This window comes from Gorilla gorilla, chromosome Y, assembly GCF_029281585.2.
Source record: "Gorilla gorilla gorilla isolate KB3781 chromosome Y, NHGRI_mGorGor1-v2.1_pri, whole genome shotgun sequence".
In the NCBI taxonomy this organism is placed as follows: Eukaryota; Metazoa; Chordata; class Mammalia; order Primates; family Hominidae; genus Gorilla; species Gorilla gorilla.
Window position 1 is genome coordinate 9062892 of NC_073248.2, and position 17007 is coordinate 9079898.

At 50.7% G+C, this 17007-nt stretch overlaps 2 protein-coding genes across 7 annotated transcripts in view; both read right to left on the reverse strand.

Annotated features, from left to right (window-relative positions):
* Window positions 1–16448, reverse strand: part of DHRSX (dehydrogenase/reductase X-linked) — a 319446-nt gene extending 302998 nt beyond the window's left edge. For 2 of the 3 annotated variants that reach the window (XM_055377229.2, XM_055377228.2), the window contains exon 1: window positions 16297–16448. In XM_055377229.2, the coding sequence (XP_055233204.1) occupies window positions 16297–16405 (109 nt within the window). In that variant the 5' untranslated portion in view covers window positions 16406–16448. The remainder of the gene's footprint in view (window positions 1–16296) is intronic. The other variant, XM_055377230.2, reaches the window with a different exon arrangement.
* On the reverse strand, window positions 1916–16437 carry ZBED1 (zinc finger BED-type containing 1). Of its 4 annotated transcripts, none has more exons than XM_031005961.3 (2): window positions 16297–16437; window positions 1916–6248 (listed from the first exon to the last, which is right to left on the reverse strand). In XM_031005961.3, the coding sequence occupies exon 2, from the start codon at window positions 6193–6195 to the stop codon at window positions 4111–4113; it is 2085 nt and encodes a 694-aa protein (XP_030861821.1). In that variant the 5' UTR covers window positions 6196–6248; window positions 16297–16437; the 3' UTR covers window positions 1916–4110. The 4 variants fall into 4 exon arrangements, with proteins under 4 accessions (XP_030861821.1, XP_030861822.1, XP_055233201.1 ...); XM_031005962.3 differs by having other exon boundaries at window positions 1916–6245; window positions 16297–16421; XM_055377226.2 differs by lacking the exon at window positions 16297–16437 and adding an exon at window positions 15792–16172 and having other exon boundaries at window positions 1916–6245.
* Window positions 16449–17007: the final 559 nt, after the last annotated feature.

Genomic DNA, 17007 nt, shown 5'->3' on the forward strand with positions numbered 1-17007 from the left:
GAAGGAAGGAAAGGGAGGGAAGGAAGGAAAGGGAGGGAAGGAAGGAAAGGGAGAGAAGGAAAGGGAGGGAAGGAAGGAAAGGGAGGGAAGGAAGGAAAGGGAGGGAAGGAAGGAAAGGGAGAGAAGGAAGGAAAGGGAGAGAAGGAAAGGGAGGGAAGGAAGGAAAGGGAGGGAAGGAAGGAAAGGGAGGGAAGGAAGGAAAGGGAGGGAAGGAAGGAAAGGGAGGGAAGGAAGGAAAGGGAGAGAAGGAAGGAAAGGGAGAGAAGGAAAGGGAAGGAAGGAAAGGGAGGGAAGGAAGGAAAGGGAGGGAAGGAAGGAAAGGGAGGGAAGGAAGGAAAGGGAGGGAAGGAAGGAAAGGGAGGGAAGGAAGGAAAGGGAGGGAAGGAAGGAAAGGGAGGGAAGGAAGGAAAGGGAGAGAAGGAAGGAAAGGGAGAGAAGGAAAGGGAAGGAAGGAAAGGGAGGGAAGGAAGGAAAGGGAGGGAAGGAAGGAAAGGGAGAGAAGGAAGGAAAGGGAGAGAAGGAAAGGGAAGGAAGGAAAGGGAGAGAAGGAAGGAAAGGGAGAGAAGGAAAGGGAGGGAAGGAAGGAAAGGGAGGGAAGGAAGGAAAGGGAGGGAAGGAAGGAAAGGGAGAGAAGGAAGGAAAGGGAGAGAAGGAAAGGGAGGGAAGGAAGGAAAGGGAGGGAAGGAAGGAAAGGGAGGGAAGGAAGGAAAGGGAGGGAAGGAAAGAGAAGGAAGGAAAGGGAGGGAAGGAAGGAAAGGGAGAGAAGGAAGGAAAGGGAGGGAAGGAAGGAAAGGGAGGGAAGGAAGGAAAGGGAGGGAAGGAAGGAAAGGGAGGGAAGGAAGGAAAGGGAGGGAAGGAAGGAAAGGGAGAGAAGGAAAGGGAGGGAAGGAAGGAAAGGGAGGGAAGGAAGGAAAGGGAGAGAAGGAAAGGGAGGGAAGGAAAGGGAGGGAAGGAAGGAAAGGGAGGGAAGGAAGGAAAGGGAGGGAAGGAAGGAAAGGGAGGGAAGGAAAGGGAAGGAAGGAAAGGGAGGGAAGGAAGGAAAGGGAAGGAAGGAAGGAAAGGGAGAGAAGGAAAGGGAGGGAAGGAAAGGGAGGGAAGGAAGGAAAGGGAAGGAAGGAAGGAAGGGAGAGAAGGAAAGGGAGGGAAGGAAGGAAAGGGAGAGAAGGAAAGGGAAGGGAGGGAGAGAAGGAAGGGAGAGAAGGAAGGAAGGGAGAGAAGGAAAGAAGGGAGGGAAGGAAGGAAAGGGAGGGAAGGAAGGAAAGGGAGAGAAGGAAGGAAAGAAAGGGAAGGAAGGAAGGAAAGGGAGAGAAGGGAAGGGAGGGAGAGAAGGAAGAAAGGAAGGAAGGGAAGGGAAAGGAAGGGAAGGGAGGGAAGGAAGGGAGAGAAGAAGAGAAGGATGGGAGGGAAGGAAGGAAGGAAGGATTGCTTGGCTGAAGAAGAGAGGGAGGGTTGGATGGAAGGAGGAGGGAAGGAAGAGACAATGTGAGAGGAGGTGAGGAAGACAGGAAGAGAGGGGAGATAAGGAGGCTGCGGGGAGAGGGAAGGCACTGATGCCATCCGGATCCATCCAGGCTGCCTCGTCCATCGCGCCTCTGTTTATACAACTATCCACTAAGTGAAGGAACCGGCAAAAATCTCTGCTCCTGGGGAACGCTTTCACCAGCTGCTGGCTTTATTCACTCAGAAATTTTGATGCCAAAACACCCGAAAGTACATCATAACTTGAGGATTTACAGACAAGAAAGAGGAGCACAGAACTGACCGTGGGTGCCCTGGAAAAAGTTGCTCTAAACAAGGACCACGACAAAAACAAAAATAATAATAATAAAAAACCTCCCTCCACTCCCAGGATCAAGGGGTTCAGACAAACTGCAGTCCAGATGGACACGCGGCAGACAAATGAATGAGGAGCTAATGCATTTCTCTGGTTTATTGAACAACAGTCCCACTTTAAAGCATTAAATAAGAGGCAACCGTTCAGGAGGGGAACAATGGCTTAAAAATAAAAATGAAGACAGAGCCGGAACAGTTCACATTTTTCACGTGAGTGACGAAAAGCAAAGGATAGTGAGAGACGTAAAGAGAACGCTGGCAATGCTACAGAATGGAGTCCACGGAGGCGTGGGCTGCCCTGCGTGCCCGGCCTCGGGGCAGAACAGAGAGCAACCCCAAAGCCTGCCCCACTGTGTCCCTTCCAGCTGCCCTTCTGCTGAGAACACCCGGAGCTGAGGGTTCCAAGTTCACGGCGGAACCGCTTCCCTTAAAAAGAAAGCAAAGGTTACGTGGATTTCTCCCGTGCTTCCTTTTCGACAGACTTAAACCGGCTCAGGACGTAAGGATAAAATTCTGTGCTGCCTGCAGCCCTGAGAAGTCAGCAGCTGTGAAATGCAGGTAGTTCCTTTGCCCTCTGACACCCGGAGTTCTTGGGGTCTCGGCAGAACATTGCCTGGAGCTGGGTGGGGTCATCCCTCCTAGACACCGTCCTCCCCAGCCCAGCTTGTCTTCACGGAGGCAGAGAACCCGCTGCATGTAGAATCCAAGCAATATGCTAAGCCTCGTGAAGTATTTTTCCTCCAGCTAAAAAGCAGTTCTACATGTTGGAAAACGTCTGTTTCCCTGAATGACTGAAAGCAACTCGCAGGAATCCAGCCACGGAAAACCCCTCCGGGGGCAATATTTTAAAATTCATTTCCCCTGTGGTATTGAGTTTAAAAGAGAAGAATCAAGAGTCCTTTCCGGTAATCAAATCAAAAACACCTTACGTGGAGAAGCTGGCCGCACGGGGGAACTGGACTTTTAGGGCTGAGACACCGAAGACATAACCTCCGGACCCGTGAGCCACCCACTTTGTTTTGTTTTGAGACGGAGTGTCACTCTGTCCTCCAGGCTGGAGTGCAGTGGCGTAGTCTTGGCTCACTGCAACCTCCACCTCCTGGGCTCAAGCGATTCTTCCGCCTCAGCCTCCCGAGTAGCTGGGATTACAGGCGCGTGCCACCGCACCTGGCTAGTTTTTTGTATTTTTAGTAGACACGAGGTTTCACCATATTGGTTGGCCAGGCTGGTCTCGAACTCCTGACCTCAGCGTGAGCCACCACGCCCGGCCACCGCCCAGTTTTAAGGACCAACTCCGCAACGTGGAATTTCGGCAGGCAGCAGGAAGCAGGCTCTCTGGCAGCAACCTGTCGAAAATACAACACATTCCACACTTTTTTTTTGTTTGCTTTTTGTTAAGTGTCTGCATTTTTGTACTCATCTGTCACATTTTTAACCGAACATTAAAAAAAAAGGTCTCTCTTTTTAAGAAGGGCATTTTGGCTAAAAGGTCTCTTCCCCATTTCTCAGAAGCAAGAGGTCCCTGCTTGCACGAGAATGTAAACATGAATTCAGTGATCTGGACCTCGCAGAAGTCAGACATGATGATCGGGAAAGGCTCCTTCGACGCCACCCAGAATGTTCCTGCGTTTCTTCTAAACCCTTCCAGGGAGAACTCAAATCAGACATGGTGTAGGTGTTAAGTGTCTGTGAAGGAAGGAACAGCTCCTCTAGGCTCTGCTGCACGCAGGGAGTTGAGCGTTGGCAATTCCCAAGCAGAAGTCGTCAGGGCCCCGGGAATAGGGGAGGGAAGGAAACCCACTCAAAGCCACCTCTCTTGTGTCTTCTTTTTTCTTTTTGAGAGAGTCTCGCTCTTGTCGCCCAGGCTGGAGTACAGTGCAGCGATCTCAGCTTACTGCAACCTCCACCTCCCAGGTTCAAGCGATTCTCTGGCCTCAGCCTCCAGAAGCTGGGATTACAGGCACATGCCATCAGGCCTGGCTAATTTTTGTGTTTTTAGTAGAGACGGGGTTTCGCCATGTTGGCCAGGCTGGTCTCGATCTCCTGACCTCAGTTGATCTGCCCGCCTCGGCCTCCCAAAGTGCTGCGATTATAGACAGGAGCCACCGCACCCGACCGTCTCTCACTTCTCGAATCTCTTTCCTTTTTCCACCTTCTAGGTGTCAAAGACAGTGGATGGTCTCTGAGGTTCAAAACCAAGCTGACCGGGTAAGTATTTACAGCAAAGCATCCAATGGGCTGCTGCGGGGATGACTTGTAAGACAACACGCTTCCTCGCTACAGGAAGCTGCTGTCCCTGATGCCAAAGAAACCGCCGCTGACGCCATCCCCCAAGGAGAACACCTGCTCCTGGTCCAGGCCCCACTCCCCCTCGTCCTGGTCCTCGGGTTCCGCCTCCGCCCCACTCCGGGCGTTCTCATACAGAAACACCTGCTCGTCCACGTGCGCGGGAGCCAGCCGGTTCCTCTTGGCGCTGACCACGTTGGCGGCGGAACCGAAGAGACGCTCGGGGGCGACGCGCGTGGCCGTCACGCACCAGTACTTCTGCAGCACCTTGGGCAGCAGGGGGAAGAGGGCCAGGCGGTCTGACCACCACTTGAGGGGGTCTTCGTTGAGGCCAAGCACCTTCTGGGACTTGAAGTTGCTCAGCTCCTCCACCACCTGGGCATGCCACTCTTCCTGGTCCTCCACGCCGCCTGTCTGGCAGAAGATCTCGGCCAGCATGTTGTTGATGACGCTGGCGGGCGGCGGTGTGGACGTCCGCATGAGCTTCTTGACGGGAGGCTCCTCGGGCACCGGGAAGATCTTGTCCTCGGCTGGCCGGTAGCCGCCCTCTTTGACCTTGTCCAGCAGGCCCTTGGCCTCTTCCACCACGCGGTTCTCCACCTGCTGCCGCTCGAAGGCGGAGAGGAAGGGCAGCCTCTTGTAGCGGGGGTCCAGGAAGGTGGCCACGTTGAGAAACATGTCGATCTCGGGCGTCTCCTGGTAGGTCTTGGAAAGCTCCTTGGCGATGACCTCCTTGGCCATGCTGAGCTCCTTGGAGTCGGTCTCCTTGATGTTGAGCGTGGTGTTCAGGAGCATGTGCAGCAGCGGCTTCACCATGCTGATGGTGGGGTACCTGGAGGCCGACAGCATCTCGGCCACCTGCTTGAAGGGCTGCAGGAGCTCCACCAGCCCCTCGATGGTGGCCCACTCGCTGGCCTCCAGCATGAGGTGGTGGTTGTTGCTGTCCTCCACCAAGACCCCGGCGATGACGAACTGCTGCTCCTTGAGGCGCTGCAGCATGGCCAGCGTGCTCCCCCACCAGGAGACGCGGTTGCTCACCAGCATGCAGTGGGCCACGTTCTGCTGCTTCTGCTTCTCATAGAGCATGTACATGGCCACGGCAGACTGCTGGAAGTACTCCACCAGTTTGCGGCAGCGCGACAGCAGCGCCCCCAGCTTCGGGAGCTGGAAGGCCTGCTGGATGCCGGCATTGAAGGTGTGGCCCAGGCAGGGCATGTGCACTGCGACGTCCAGCAGGGAGCACGCCTTCACGATGTCCTTGCCATAGTTGGTGGTGGCCCCGAAGACCTTCGCACTGATGCCCCACTCGATGAAGACCTCATAGAGCACCCGCGTGATGGTCTCCGCCGTGTTCTCTTCAGGCACCTCGAAGGTCTTCAGGCAGCGGGAGCCCATGGACAGGCAGTTGGGGGCGCCCAGGCCCAGGAAGTGGGCGGCCAGCGTGACGTAGGCGCGGTTCTGATTCTCACTCCTCCACATGTCGGTGGAGATGCCACACCAGGTGGCCTCGGCCAGCTCCTTCAGGATCACCTCCCGGACGGCCCCGTACTTCTCAGGGATGGCCTTGGTAGAGATGTACTTCCGGCTGGGCAGCTCATACCGGGGGTCGGCCGTCTTCAGCAGCACCTTGAAGGTGGGCTCGTCCACGATGGAGGCCGGGTACAGCCCCTCGCAGATGAGGCCCAGCACGGCGGCCGTCAGCTCCTGCTGCTTCTTGCTGTCGTAGCCGTGGCCGGCCTTGACGGCCAGCGCGTCCTGCCCGGGCTGCTGGGACGACTCGGGCTTCAGCTTGGAGAAGGCGGTGGCGAAGGCTTCACGCATCTGCTCCGTGTTGCTCTTGACGAATTCGCAGAATTCCTCGGGGTGGTTCTTCTCCAGGTGGTAGGACAGGTTGGAGGTGTTTCCGGAGTAGGCGATCTGGGCCATGCAGATGCGGCAGTAGATTTTCTTCCACTGCAGGATGCATCCCTCGGCGTTGGTGTCGAAGCCAAAATACTTCCACACCTTGCTCTTGGCGCGGGGGTGGGCCACCAGCTTCAGGTCTGTCTGGGAGCTCTCCAGGCTTTTATTCTCCATTGCTTCTCCACCGGAGCCTGCCTGCTGGACGGCTGCTCATGCGTGGGGACCTGCTGAGAAGGGCCAAGACAAACACAGCATGAGAAGGGACCCAGGCACGCACGGGAGCCCTGCCGGGGAGACAGACAGGGTGCCGGGGCAGCTCCGCTTTCAACCAAAGGGCACTGGGGCCGGACGGCTGGACCTTCCTTGAGGGTCACTTTTGCAGAGTGGAGGAGGGAACCTAGCGCAGGAATACGCTCTTTCTTCCACGTTAATCCGACTGCAGCGATGCCGCACGTGTCAACATACAGGTTTGCAAGTGAGCACGGCATTTTTGCAGGGCTGTACCTGACAAGTGCCTTTACTTTTTTTTTTTTTTTTGAGACAGAGTTTCGCTCTGTCACCCAGGCTGCAGTGCAATGGCGTGATCTCAGCTCACTGCAACCTCCGCCTCCCGGGTTCAAGCGATCTTCCTGCCTCAGCTTCCTCAGTAGCTGGGATCACAGGCACCTGCCATCACGCCTGGCTAATTTTTGTATTTTTAGTAGAGACAGGGTTTCACCATGTTGGTCAGGCTGGTCTCGAACTCCTGACTTCAGGTGATCCACCTGCCTTGGCCTCCCAAAGTGCTGGGATGACAGGCGTGAGTCACCGCACCCGGCCTGACAATGCCTGTCATCGCAGGGGCTTGTTGTTCCTGTCCTAAGAGCTTTCCCAAGCACCTGCCACGTGGGAAAGCCGCGTAGATCTTTTCTGGGGATGAAGCCTACATAGAAGAATCCACAAGCGGCCAGGCAGACCCCCCACTGCCAACCATCACAGCAGGACTCTCCGAATGCCACCTGAGCTTCATTCACTGCATTAAAGAAGCCAAACAGGACCTCCATCTGACTAAAGCCGGCTTTCCTATGGCTAAGAGGCACTGCACACTCTTCTCAAACTTTATGGTTTAAAATGAAGCCATGTGGAACGTCACAGGTGCATCCGTGATCTGCAAGCACGTCTGAAGAAGCATGGATTTCTCAATGCCTGGAACTTCTCAAAACGCCCATTGTGTCCAGTCACACCTGTGGGCAGACAGGCCCAACTGGGCAAATATCACACACCTGTGCAAACATCGGGCACTCGGTGTGGAGGCTTAGATGACCCAGAAGCCAGTCCCCAGGGTTCCTGTTGAGGTTGAATGCTCACACATACAGGCCCTTCCAGCTGCCACTCAGGAGGCCACCTCTGTGACTGGGTTGCCCAAAATGACAGCTGGGCTTTGTTAAAAGGTGTAATTGTGTCTGCAAGTGTGCAGTACAGTGCTCAGGAGGGTACATAACAAAATGCACCACCCAGGCACGTTCAGAGTGTTGGGATACAGTCAGTGCAAGGAGGCATATTTCAATGATGACTATAGTGGGTTGAAAAGCGTCCTCCCCTACCAAAGAAAATCTGTATCCACCTGGTACTTGTGTATGGGATCTTGTTTGGAAAAAAGGGTCTTTGCAGATGTATTAATAATGAAGGTAAGGATCTTAAGATGAGATTATTCTCAATTGAGGTGGGTCCTAAATGCAGTGACCAGTGTCCTTAATAGAAGACAGATGAGGAGACACAGACACAGAGGAGAAGACCACATGGAGACAGAGGCAGAGACTGGAGTGATGCGGCCACAAACCCAGAACGTCTGGAGCCCCCAGGAGCTGGGAGAGGCAGGAAGGATCCTCCCCTAGAGCCTCCAGAATGAACTGGATAAAATCATGGTGGATTGAACAGTGGCCCACAGAAAGATCTGTCCACATCCTAAAGCCCAGGATGTGGAATGAGATCTTACTTGGTTATAAGAAATTTTGTACATCTCATGAGTTAAGGATCTGGAGATGAGATCATCCGGGATTTGAGTGAGCCCTAAGTGCAATGACAGATGTCCTTATAAAAGACAGAAGAGGAGACACAGACACAGAGAAGGCCACATGGAGACAGAGGCAGAGACTAGAGTGATGATGTGGCTGGCCTGAAGCCCAGGGACGCCAGGAGCCCCCAGGAGCTGGGAGAGGCAGGAAGCACCCTCCGCGTAAGCCTCCGGAGGGAGCACAGCCCTGAGACACTTTGATTTCAGACTTCTGGCCTCCAGAACTGGGAGAGAATAAGCTATGGTTTTAAGCCCTCCGGTTTCTGGTACTTTATTAAAGCAAGGTATTCTGAAGGTTAATTTTGCCCGAAATAATGAGTGGAGGTCTTAGAAAGGCCCCCCGTCTTCACGGGCAGTCGCGGCCTGCGTTGCTGGCTTTCCGTCAACAGAGCCTGCCCAGTGCTTTTTAGGGAGACGCCGCCACGTGCCGGGTGAGCTGGGCATTGCCAGAGCCCAGCAGTGCCACTTCCCAAGACTGGGGTGCAAGGATGGGGGTCCTGTGACCAATGCCAGCACCCCGGTTTGTTCTAAGGTGCTGAGAGAATGAATAACACGACCGGGACTTCCAGAAAACGAGGAACCCCCAAACTGCATCTTCTGCAGCCGAGTTAGGGTGGGGCCCCTGGATTACACAGTCAACAGAGGGGGAAAAGAATCTCACGAGGCCTCCTAAGTCCGACCTGAGTGACAGGACACAGCTGTATCAGATCCTCCATCATCATCATCATATTATTATTATTTGGCTGAAACAGGTTTTGGTACTTGGGAGGAAAAGGTTTACATTCCATTATTATTATTTGTGCTATTGGGCTGAAAGAGGTCCCAGTCCTCAAACAAAAGTTTAAATTCTATTTATTATTATTATTATTATTATTATGTGGCTGAAAGCGGTTCTGGAACCTGAAGGAAAGGTTTCAATTCCATTATTATTATTATTTTTATTATTATGAAGATTAGGCTGGAAGAGGTCCCAGTACCAGCAACAAAGGTTTATATTCTAATTATTATTGTTACGGTTGTTATTATTATTAGGCTGAAAAACGTCTCAGTACCTGTAACAAAGGTTTATATTCTAATTATTATTGTTACGGTTGTTATTATTATTAGGCTGAAAAAGGTCTCAGTACCTGTAGCAAAGATTTTTATGCTGGCGCCAGGCACGGCGGCTCACGCCTGTACTCTCAGCACTTTGGGAGGCCAAGGTGGGTGGATCACCGGAGGTCAGGAGTTTGAGACCACCCTGGACAACATGGTGAAACCCCTCCTCTACTAAAAATACAAAATTAGCCGGGCGTGGTGGTGGCACATGCCTGTAGTCCCAGCTACTCGGGAGGCTGAGGCACGAGAATCGTTTGAACCCGGGAAGCAGAGGTTGCAGTGAGCCGAGATCGCGCCATTGCACTCTAGCCTGGGCAACAAGCGCAAAACTCCGTCTCAAAGAGAGAAGAAAACAAAAAAAAAGATATATATGCTATTATTACTATTATTTTTAGGCTGGAAGAGGTCCCGATACCTGGAAGAAAAGTTTGTACTCGGTTATTATTATCTGTCTGAAAGAGGTCCTGAAAGCTGGAGCAAACATCCATATTCTATTATTATTATTATTATTATTATTGTGATTGTTTGACTGAAAGAAGTCCCAGTGCCTGGGGCCAAGGTTTATATTCTATTATCATTGCTGTTATTATTATTTGGCTGAAACAGGTCCTGGTACCTGTAGCAAAGGCTTATATTATTATATTATTATTATTATTAGGCTGAAAGAGGTTCTAGAACCTGGAGCAAAGGTTTTTATTCTATTATTATTACTTTTGTTATTAGGCTGAAAGAGATCCCAGTAACAGAACAAAAGTTTATATTCTATTTTATTATTATTTGGCTGAAAAAGGTGCCAGGACCTGTAGTAAAGGTTTATATTCTATGATTATTATTAGGCTGAAAGAAGTCCGGGTACCTGGAACAAAAGTTTATATTTTATTATTATTATTTAGCTGAAAAAGGTTCTGGCACTTCAGTCAAAGGTTTATGTTCTATTATTATCATTATTATTATTATTTGGCTCACAGGTGTCCCAGTACCTGGACCAAAGGTCTGTTTTCTATTAATACTATTCTTATTATTACTATTTGGCTGAAAAAAGGTTCTGGTACCTAGAGCCAAGTTTTATATTCCACTATTATTATTTGGTTGAAAGAGGTCCCAGTACCTAGAAGAAAAGTTTATATTCTATTATCATTATAATTATTATTACTGTCATTACTGTTGGTCTGAAAGAGGTCCTAGTACTGTGAACAAAGGTTTATATTCTATTATTATTCTTATTTGGCTGAAAGAGCTCTCAGGACCTGGAGCAAAGGTTTATATTCTATCATTATTATCATTATTACTATTGTTATTATTATTACTGGGCTGAAAGAGGTCACAGTACCCTGAACAAAGGTTTATATTCTATTGTCATTATTATTATTATTGTTATTATTTGGCTGAAAGACGTTCCAGGAGATGAAGCAAAGGTTTATATTCTATCATTATTACTATTATTATTATTATTACTGGGCTGAAAGAAGTCACAGTACCCTGAACAAAGGTTTATATTCTATTATCATTAATATTATTATTATTATTTGGCTGAAAGACATTCCAGGACGTGAAGCAAAGGTTTATATTTTATCATTATTATCATTATTCCTATTGTTGTTATTATTATTGGGCTGAAAGACGCCCCAGTACCATGAACAAAGGTTTATATTCTATTATTATTAATATTATTGTTATTATTTAGGTGAACAAAGGTTTGTATTCTATTATGATGATCATCATTATTTGGCTGAAACAGGTCTAGTACCTGGAGCGAAGTTTTGTACTAAGAGCCAAAATTCCCAAACCCCTAACCAAGTGACTCCTGGAAGGAGAAACAAGAAGCTCCCTCCCACATGTCTCCTGCTGTCAGAATTCCATGGGACTCCCAGGTAAAGAACCGTCCACACAGTAGGTGGGTTCCATCTGAACCCACGTAACAGCCACAGCAGAGCTGGCCTTCTGCAGTGAGTACCCTCCTTCCTCCTTCCTCCTTCCTCCTTCGTCCTCCCTTGCAGCGCTTCCGTGCACACAAGGCCACGAATAAAGGTTGCTGCAAACCAGCCTCTCACTGCCTCAATTCTTCAAGACTGGTGCAGCATCCCCAGTGGGGGGAGGGGGGGGTGTTGGGGGGGACACTCCCCAAAACGCTCTCAGGGGGCCGGCGATTTCACGTTTCCAATTGCACATCCATGAGAGGCCAGTGGATGTGCCTCACATGACTCTTACCAGAACGACACGTCACAAGAGACCAGTGTGAAGAAGCAGAGGAAGGAGCCAGCCGCCATCCGTCCCTTTATGGATGAGGCTGACAAAACCCTAAAACTCAGCGACTCTTCTCCCTAAGTTTTTGTTATTTTGGAAATGACAATCATTTTTCTTTTAAAAAACATACAGCACATGGCCAAAGGGTACCAAGTTTCTGTTCAACAGGAGAAATCCGTTTCAGTGACCTACTGCACAGCGTGGTGGCTATAGTTAATAGTGTATTACATATTTCAAAATAGCTAAAAGAGGTTTTTATTTTTGTTTTTTGTTTTTTTGGTTTTTTTGAGACGGAATCTCGCCCTGTTGCCCAGGCTTGAGTGCAGTGGCGCAATCTTGGCTGACTGCAACCTCCACCTCCCAGGTTCACACCATTCTCCTGCCTCAGCCTCCCAAGTAGCTGGGACTACAGGCGCACACTGCCACACCCAGCTAATTTTTTGTATTTTAGTAGAGATGGGGTTCCACTGTATTGCCCAGGCTGGTCTCAAACTCCTGAGCTCAGGCAATCCACCCGCCTCAGCCTCCCAAAGTGCTGGGATTATAGGCATGAGCCACCGCACCCGGCCCGCTAATAGAGATTTTAAATGTCTTGCGTGCAGTGTATACTGCTCGGGTGATGGGTGCACCAGAATCTCACAAATCACCTCTAAAAAACTTACTCATGGAATCAAACACCACCTGTTCCCCAATAACCTATGGAAATAAAAAACAGAAAAATAGCTAAACCACAAAGGAAAAATAGCGGGTGATAGATATTAGTTTGATTTAATTATTCCACAATGCAAACATACAGCAAAGCATCACACTGTGCCCCATAAGTGTACACATTTATATATTTATATAAAAATATCAATTGTCTTTATTTACATCTAAATTATATAAATATAACTCATTTGTATTTTATATTTATAGAAAAGTATAAATTATTCTAAAAATATATATATTTAATAAAAATAAAATATAAGAACAATAAATATATTACATACATTTTTGGTAGTAACATGTAATTGGCCTGTTACCATTACTTTTAAATAAATTGTTAAATATGTTTTAAATTTCTGTTTTAATGTCTAACAGGATGACTTATTGACTGTTATAATCCACAAAAACAAAAACTGTCTGGGGTCCTCATGTTTTTGGGGGGATTCTATGATCAAGAAGTTGGAGGCCGGAGGCAGGGGCTCACCCCTGTAATCCCAGCAATTTGGGAGGCCAAGGTGGACTATCACCTGAGGTCAGGAGTTCAAGACCAGCCTGAGCAACATGGAGAAACCCCATCTCTACTAAAAATACAAAATGAGCCAGGCATGGTGGCACATGCCTGTAATCCCAGCTACTCGGGAGGCTGAGGCAGGAGAATCGCTCGAACCCGGGAGGCAGAGGTTGTGGTGAGCTGAGATCATGCCATTGCACTCCAGCCTGGGAAACAAGAGCGAAACTTGGTCTCAAAAAAAAAAAAAAAAAAAAGAAAAAGAAGAAGTTGGAAAACTGCTGTTTTTACTTCTACCTGATTTCTAATAGCCACTGTTCACTACTCATAAAACCAACAAGAATTAACTTTCCCTTTACAGGTTAAAAAAAAAATAGTTTGAAAAGTAGGACTTCTATAAATAGCTTTATAAGTGGGCCAGTTGGCATATTTTTTGTAAATACTCAGTCCTGTGGTACAGCATTTACGAGTCCATTTTGCATCCCAGAAAGTGAAGGAATATTCTGTGGCCTATTATTTACAATAGAACTTTTAAGAAAAATTCTGTGGCAGTATTGGAACTGGACTTGACTATAGGTACCATCAATTTTCTCTCCTTTGCAGAACTCATTGATGCATCAGAGAAAATGCAATTTCTAAACAGATCACCCTGTTATTAATACCGGTGGGCAGAGACTTTCTTCATTCAATATGATCATTTTCAACAGATTTCAGGCCATATCAATGTTCAAGTTTTGATGCCATATTAGGATATTAAATGCACTGATTAAATCATCTCTTTTAAAATCCAACCAACAGATACAACTTACTGAATGGGCCGCATGGATATAGTCTTAAGAACACAGAGACAGACCCTCTTATGGGAATTCTCAATTTGCTTCTAAACCCCCTCTGTAAAGGCATGACCAACATCTATGATTAATTTGTAATTATCTTGTTTTTCCATGATGAACTGTAAGAAGACACCATTTAGGAGTGGATTCCAGCCACAATTTCTTCCTTCTCATACCATGTAAGTCAACTCATGTGGAAGGTGTAACCCAGGCATTTCCTCTGTACGATACCTAAGAAGAACACGCTCCATTTGGAAGTTCTAAGAAAAAACTGCCCTTGCTTCCAATCTGCAGTGGGGAAATTGGCCCTCTTGGTTATTCAAACAGCTTAGCTCAAATGCCCTGGACAAAGTTCAATGTTTCCTCATCAACAGCGAAGGCCTACCAGAGAGAAGCAAATAAAAAACGCCGTTTAGGAAGCTGGCCACCAGCAGACCAAGGACAACAGCATTCCTCCACTGGTATCGAAAATTATTTTTAATCCATACATAGGAAGGGGCTCGATGAGGGCAAGCCACTTAAGTTAATCTTTAGAGAAGGCCATTCTGTTTCGATACACACCCGGGTACAGATTCCCTTGGCAGACACGTGACTTCACCAGAAGCTTGACCTCTTTAACAACCTTCTGTTGTTGTTTAATCAGTAAATGGCAAAAAAAAAAAAAAAAAAAAAAAAGGTTCCAGCCCTCCTTTCTAATGCACAAAGAGCAAGTTTTTCAAAGGCCAGCATTTTGGTGAGCTGCTGCGGGAACCCCGGCCTCTCCTGCCAGGGCCCACACAGGCCCTTAAGGAGGTTTAAGGGGACCTTTCTGTAAGCAAAACTGCCCGGATAAACTCCACACAATTGTTCAGCAGCTGTAAACCGTTCACCTTGCAACTGATTACTTCCTTCAAACAAACATGCTCTCCTGCCCTCCGAAAGCCTGACTACAGTTCCCTTTACTCTCCTTCTTCTATGCACTTGTAATTATGCTAAGTGGGTTTAAAAAAAAATACTGAAGGCCAGTTTGGCAGAAAAAGAAAAGCTTAGCTCACAGAAAACTCAAAGCTCTTTTTCTCTGGCTAGAGGCGGGAGAGAGAGAGGCTCACTTTAAAACATCCACTCCAGGCACGCTTCTCAAAGTGTGGCGCTGGGACCCCTGGGGTTCCTTCAGTGGGTGCAGAGTGGAAGTCAAAAGTCATTTCACAATAAGGCACCCAAGCGCTTCGCCTGGCTGACTCCCAGTCTCCCAGAGGCGTGCAGTAGTGTCTTCCAGAGGCCTCCTGACATATCATGACACTGTCTACAGAGGCAGAAATAACAGCTCTCTTCTTAGGCTGGACATTTAAGACATTCAGGGCAACGTACACCACCACCCCCACCACACTGACCCTCTGAACGCTCTGTTTTGGAAAACTGTTATTTTTGAAACAAAGTATCATTTAACCTAACATGGAATTAACATTCCCTTTATTCCAGTTCACAAATAATTGTTTACAGGTTTCTAGGTTTAAATTGAGAATATGGGCCGGGCACAGTGGCGCTCTGTCTGTAATCCCAGCAGTTTGGGAGGTCCAGACTGGAGGACTGCTGCAGGCCAGGGGTTCAAGACCAGCCTGGGCAACATGGTGAGATGCCATCTCTACAAAAAATTTAAAACATTAGCCAGGCGTGGTGGCTCACGCCTGTAAACCCAGCACTTTGGGGGACCCAGGTAGGAGGACTGCTTCGGCCCATGAGTTTCAGACCAGCCTGGGCAACGTAGCGAGACCCTATTGCTACAAAAAAAAAATTAAAACGTTAGACAGGTGTGGTGGCTCACACCTGTAATCCCAACAGTTTGGGAGGCAAAGGAAGGAAGATCGCTTGAGCCCAGGAGTTCGAGACCAGCCTGAGCAACATAGCAAGACCCCGTCTACAAAAATTTAAAACATTAGTCGGATGCAGTAGCTGGTACCTGTAATGCCAGCACTTTGGGAGGCTGAGGCAGGAGGACTGCTTGAGCCCAGGAGTTCGAGAGTAGCCTGGGCAACAGAGCAAGACTTCATCTCTACTTCCTATTACAAAAAATAATAATAATAATAAATTCTGAACCTGCAAATCTATGAATAGAAGTTATCTGCATACACAAAACACAGTGGCGGTCATCACTGATGAGTTCAGACGGTAAACGAGTCCTGCAAAGTTGGAGATCTGTGACTCAGAGATGTTTACAAAGGCCAAGGAAACAAAGTTGCCACTTAACGGGCCTGCCCTCCCCACCAGACCTCCGTGGCTCCCCAGTGCCCGAGAAGCCGCCTCTGGGCCCCCTCCGGAGACGTCCTCCGGAGAAGGGCCCATCCTCACTTACCCTGGGGTGGGTAGGGGTCGAGGTCCCTGGGACGCCCGCTCCTCCCCTCCGGGGCCTGGCGGGGGCGCGCGGTCACTGGCCGACCGCAGGCGGCAGGCAGAGCCGCCTGATGTCTTGGGCGCGGGGCGTGCGAGCCCCCGGGTCCCCGGCCATGGCCCGGAGGTGTCAGGGTGCGCGGGGGGGCGGTTGCACGGGGGCTGCTCGGTTGGAGCCCGACCCGGGACAGGCGGGGAGGCCACACGCGCGGGGAGGGAAGGGTCGGGCCGGGTCGGGCCGGGCCAGGCGCGCAGAAGAGCCGGCGGGGACGGGAAGCGCGGGGCGGGGAGGTCCCAGGCGCGCACGCCCCGCCCCCCACCCCCGGCCACACCGCGACCCCCGCCCAGCCCCACTTCCGGGAGCGCCACCGCCTCGCCAAGGTCACGCGGAGCCCCCGCGCCCCCGCCCCCGAGCCAGCCCGCGCCCACCCGGGTCCCCGGAGCCCTGACCCCTGCCCCGCCCCGCTGACCTGGCTCCAGGAAGCCCCCGCGGCAGCGCCGCAGCAGCTGCGCCAGGATCACCGCGGCGCCTACCGCGTAGACCCGCAGGGCCGCCCGCGCCGCAGACAATGGCGACATGGCTGCCCCGGCCGCGCCGCCGCCGCTTCCGCGCCGCCCGCGGGACTCTGCGCCCGCCCGCCCTCCCGGACGGACGGCGGAAACGCGCGCGCCCCGGACCGCCCCCTGCCCGCCCCGAACCGCCCCGGCCTGCGGGGAACCCCCAACCCCAGACCCCGCCCGGGCCCTCTGGGATCCCGCACCGCCTGCAGGACTGGGGACCCCGAGCGGACAACCGACCCCAGCCAGGACACCCCCCCCAGGACCACAGACTCCAGCCAGGAACCCCCCCTGCAAGGACCATAGACTTCAGCCAGGACCCCCCCCCAGGACCACAGACCCCAGCCAAGACCCCCCGTCTGAACCACAGACCCCAGCCAGAACGCCACCCCAGGACCACTGACCCCAGCCAGGACGCCCCCAGGACCACTGACCCCAGTCAGGACACCCCCTTCAGGACCACAGACCCCAGCAGGGACCCCCCACACACACCCCCAGCCAGGACCACAGACCCCAGCCAGGAATCCCCCCCAGGACCACAGACCCCAGACCCCAGCAGGGACCCTCCACACCTCCTCCAGGACCACAGACCCCAGCCAGGACCCTTCCCCCTCCCCGCAGGA